The 1,166-nt window shown below is 68.3% G+C and overlaps 1 protein-coding gene across 1 annotated transcript in view; it reads left to right on the plus strand.

The window, feature by feature from the left end:
• Positions 1–425: 425 nt before the first annotated feature.
• EMIHUDRAFT_218821 (hypothetical protein) overlaps positions 426–1,166 on the plus strand; it is a gene marked incomplete at both ends in the record, with an annotated part of 4,037 nt that continues 3,296 nt past the window's right edge. Inside the window, 2 exons of the mRNA XM_005759134.1 lie at positions 426–623; positions 786–1,040. Of these exons, the coding sequence (XP_005759191.1) occupies positions 426–623; positions 786–1,040 (453 nt within the window). The remainder of the gene's footprint in view (positions 624–785; positions 1,041–1,166) is intronic.

A 1,166-nucleotide genomic window follows, 5' to 3' on the forward strand; every position in this document is an offset into this window, starting at 1 on the left:
CTCTCTCTCCGGGAGCGCGAGGCGCACAGCGCACAGCGCACAGCCACAGGAGGGTCGTTGCACGAGATAATGTACATAACAAAGTCGCCCCATGGCGCGCGTACCGGTAGCTATGACAGGGACCCCGCGGCCGCGGATCCGGCGGCGGACGGGGCTGGCGCGCAAGCGCCGGCCACCGTCGGGCCGCCGGGGATGCGCCGCGCACTCGCATCGGTTACCTCCATGAACGGCGGAGCTAAGTATTCTCGCGTCCACACCACACCTCGTCCAACGTACACACACTACTGTGCGAGCCGCCCTGAACAACACAATCCTCACGCGTGTGAGTGAGTGAGTGAGTGTACACACACACACACACACACACACACTCCGCACGCGTGTTTTTTTTCTGCCCGCTCATCCGCCTACATCTGCTGTACGCCGTCATGCTCGCCCTCGCTCTTCTCGCGACGCCCTCAACCGCCGCCTCTCGCCCACGTCCGCGGCGCGGGGGGGCACTCATCGACACGCGCAACCGCACCGACTTCAGCATCAAGCTCGAGAACGACGCGCCGACGCTCGCCCTCGCGGCGTCTGCCTCGCGCAAACCCAACAAGGCCGCGGGGCTCCTGCTCCACCAATACGTCCTCGGGGGTGGGGGGGCGCTGTTCGGTGCCCGTCCGGACGTCGCCACCTTCCATCCAACCTTCTCCATCCCGGCCTATCTCTCCAAGTTCAGCGGCGCCGCCTCGCGCGCCGCCGCCCCGACCACCCTAAAGCCCATCGGCGCCGCGGCCGACGCCGAGCTCGCCTCCTTTGGCGAGACCACCGGCGCGGTCAAGAATGGCGACGTCTCGCTCGCCGACTCCACCGCCAACTCCGTCGGTGTCACGTGCGGCGGCGGCGCCGCCCCTGTGTGGTGCGCGGAGCCGCCGCTGCCGCTCGCCGAGCTCTGCGTCTCTGAGGATCCGATCAAGACCTCGGGCTCCACGAGCAAAAAGACGGACTGCACGACCACCACGGCCCACTCCAAGGGCGAGGCCGACAAGACGGACACAAAGGTGTGCGACTCTCCGCTCTCTCCCACACCGTCTGGCCTCTCTCACGGGGGCATGCTCCGCCGCCCTCCCCGCCTCTCCATCTCCGCCCGGGCGTCCTCGCCGCCCCCCACTCTCCCCCCACCACCC

Source organism: Emiliania huxleyi (assembly GCF_000372725.1).
Source record: "Emiliania huxleyi CCMP1516 unplaced genomic scaffold EMIHUscaffold_81, whole genome shotgun sequence".
In the NCBI taxonomy this organism is placed as follows: Eukaryota; Haptophyta; order Isochrysidales; family Noelaerhabdaceae; genus Emiliania; species Emiliania huxleyi.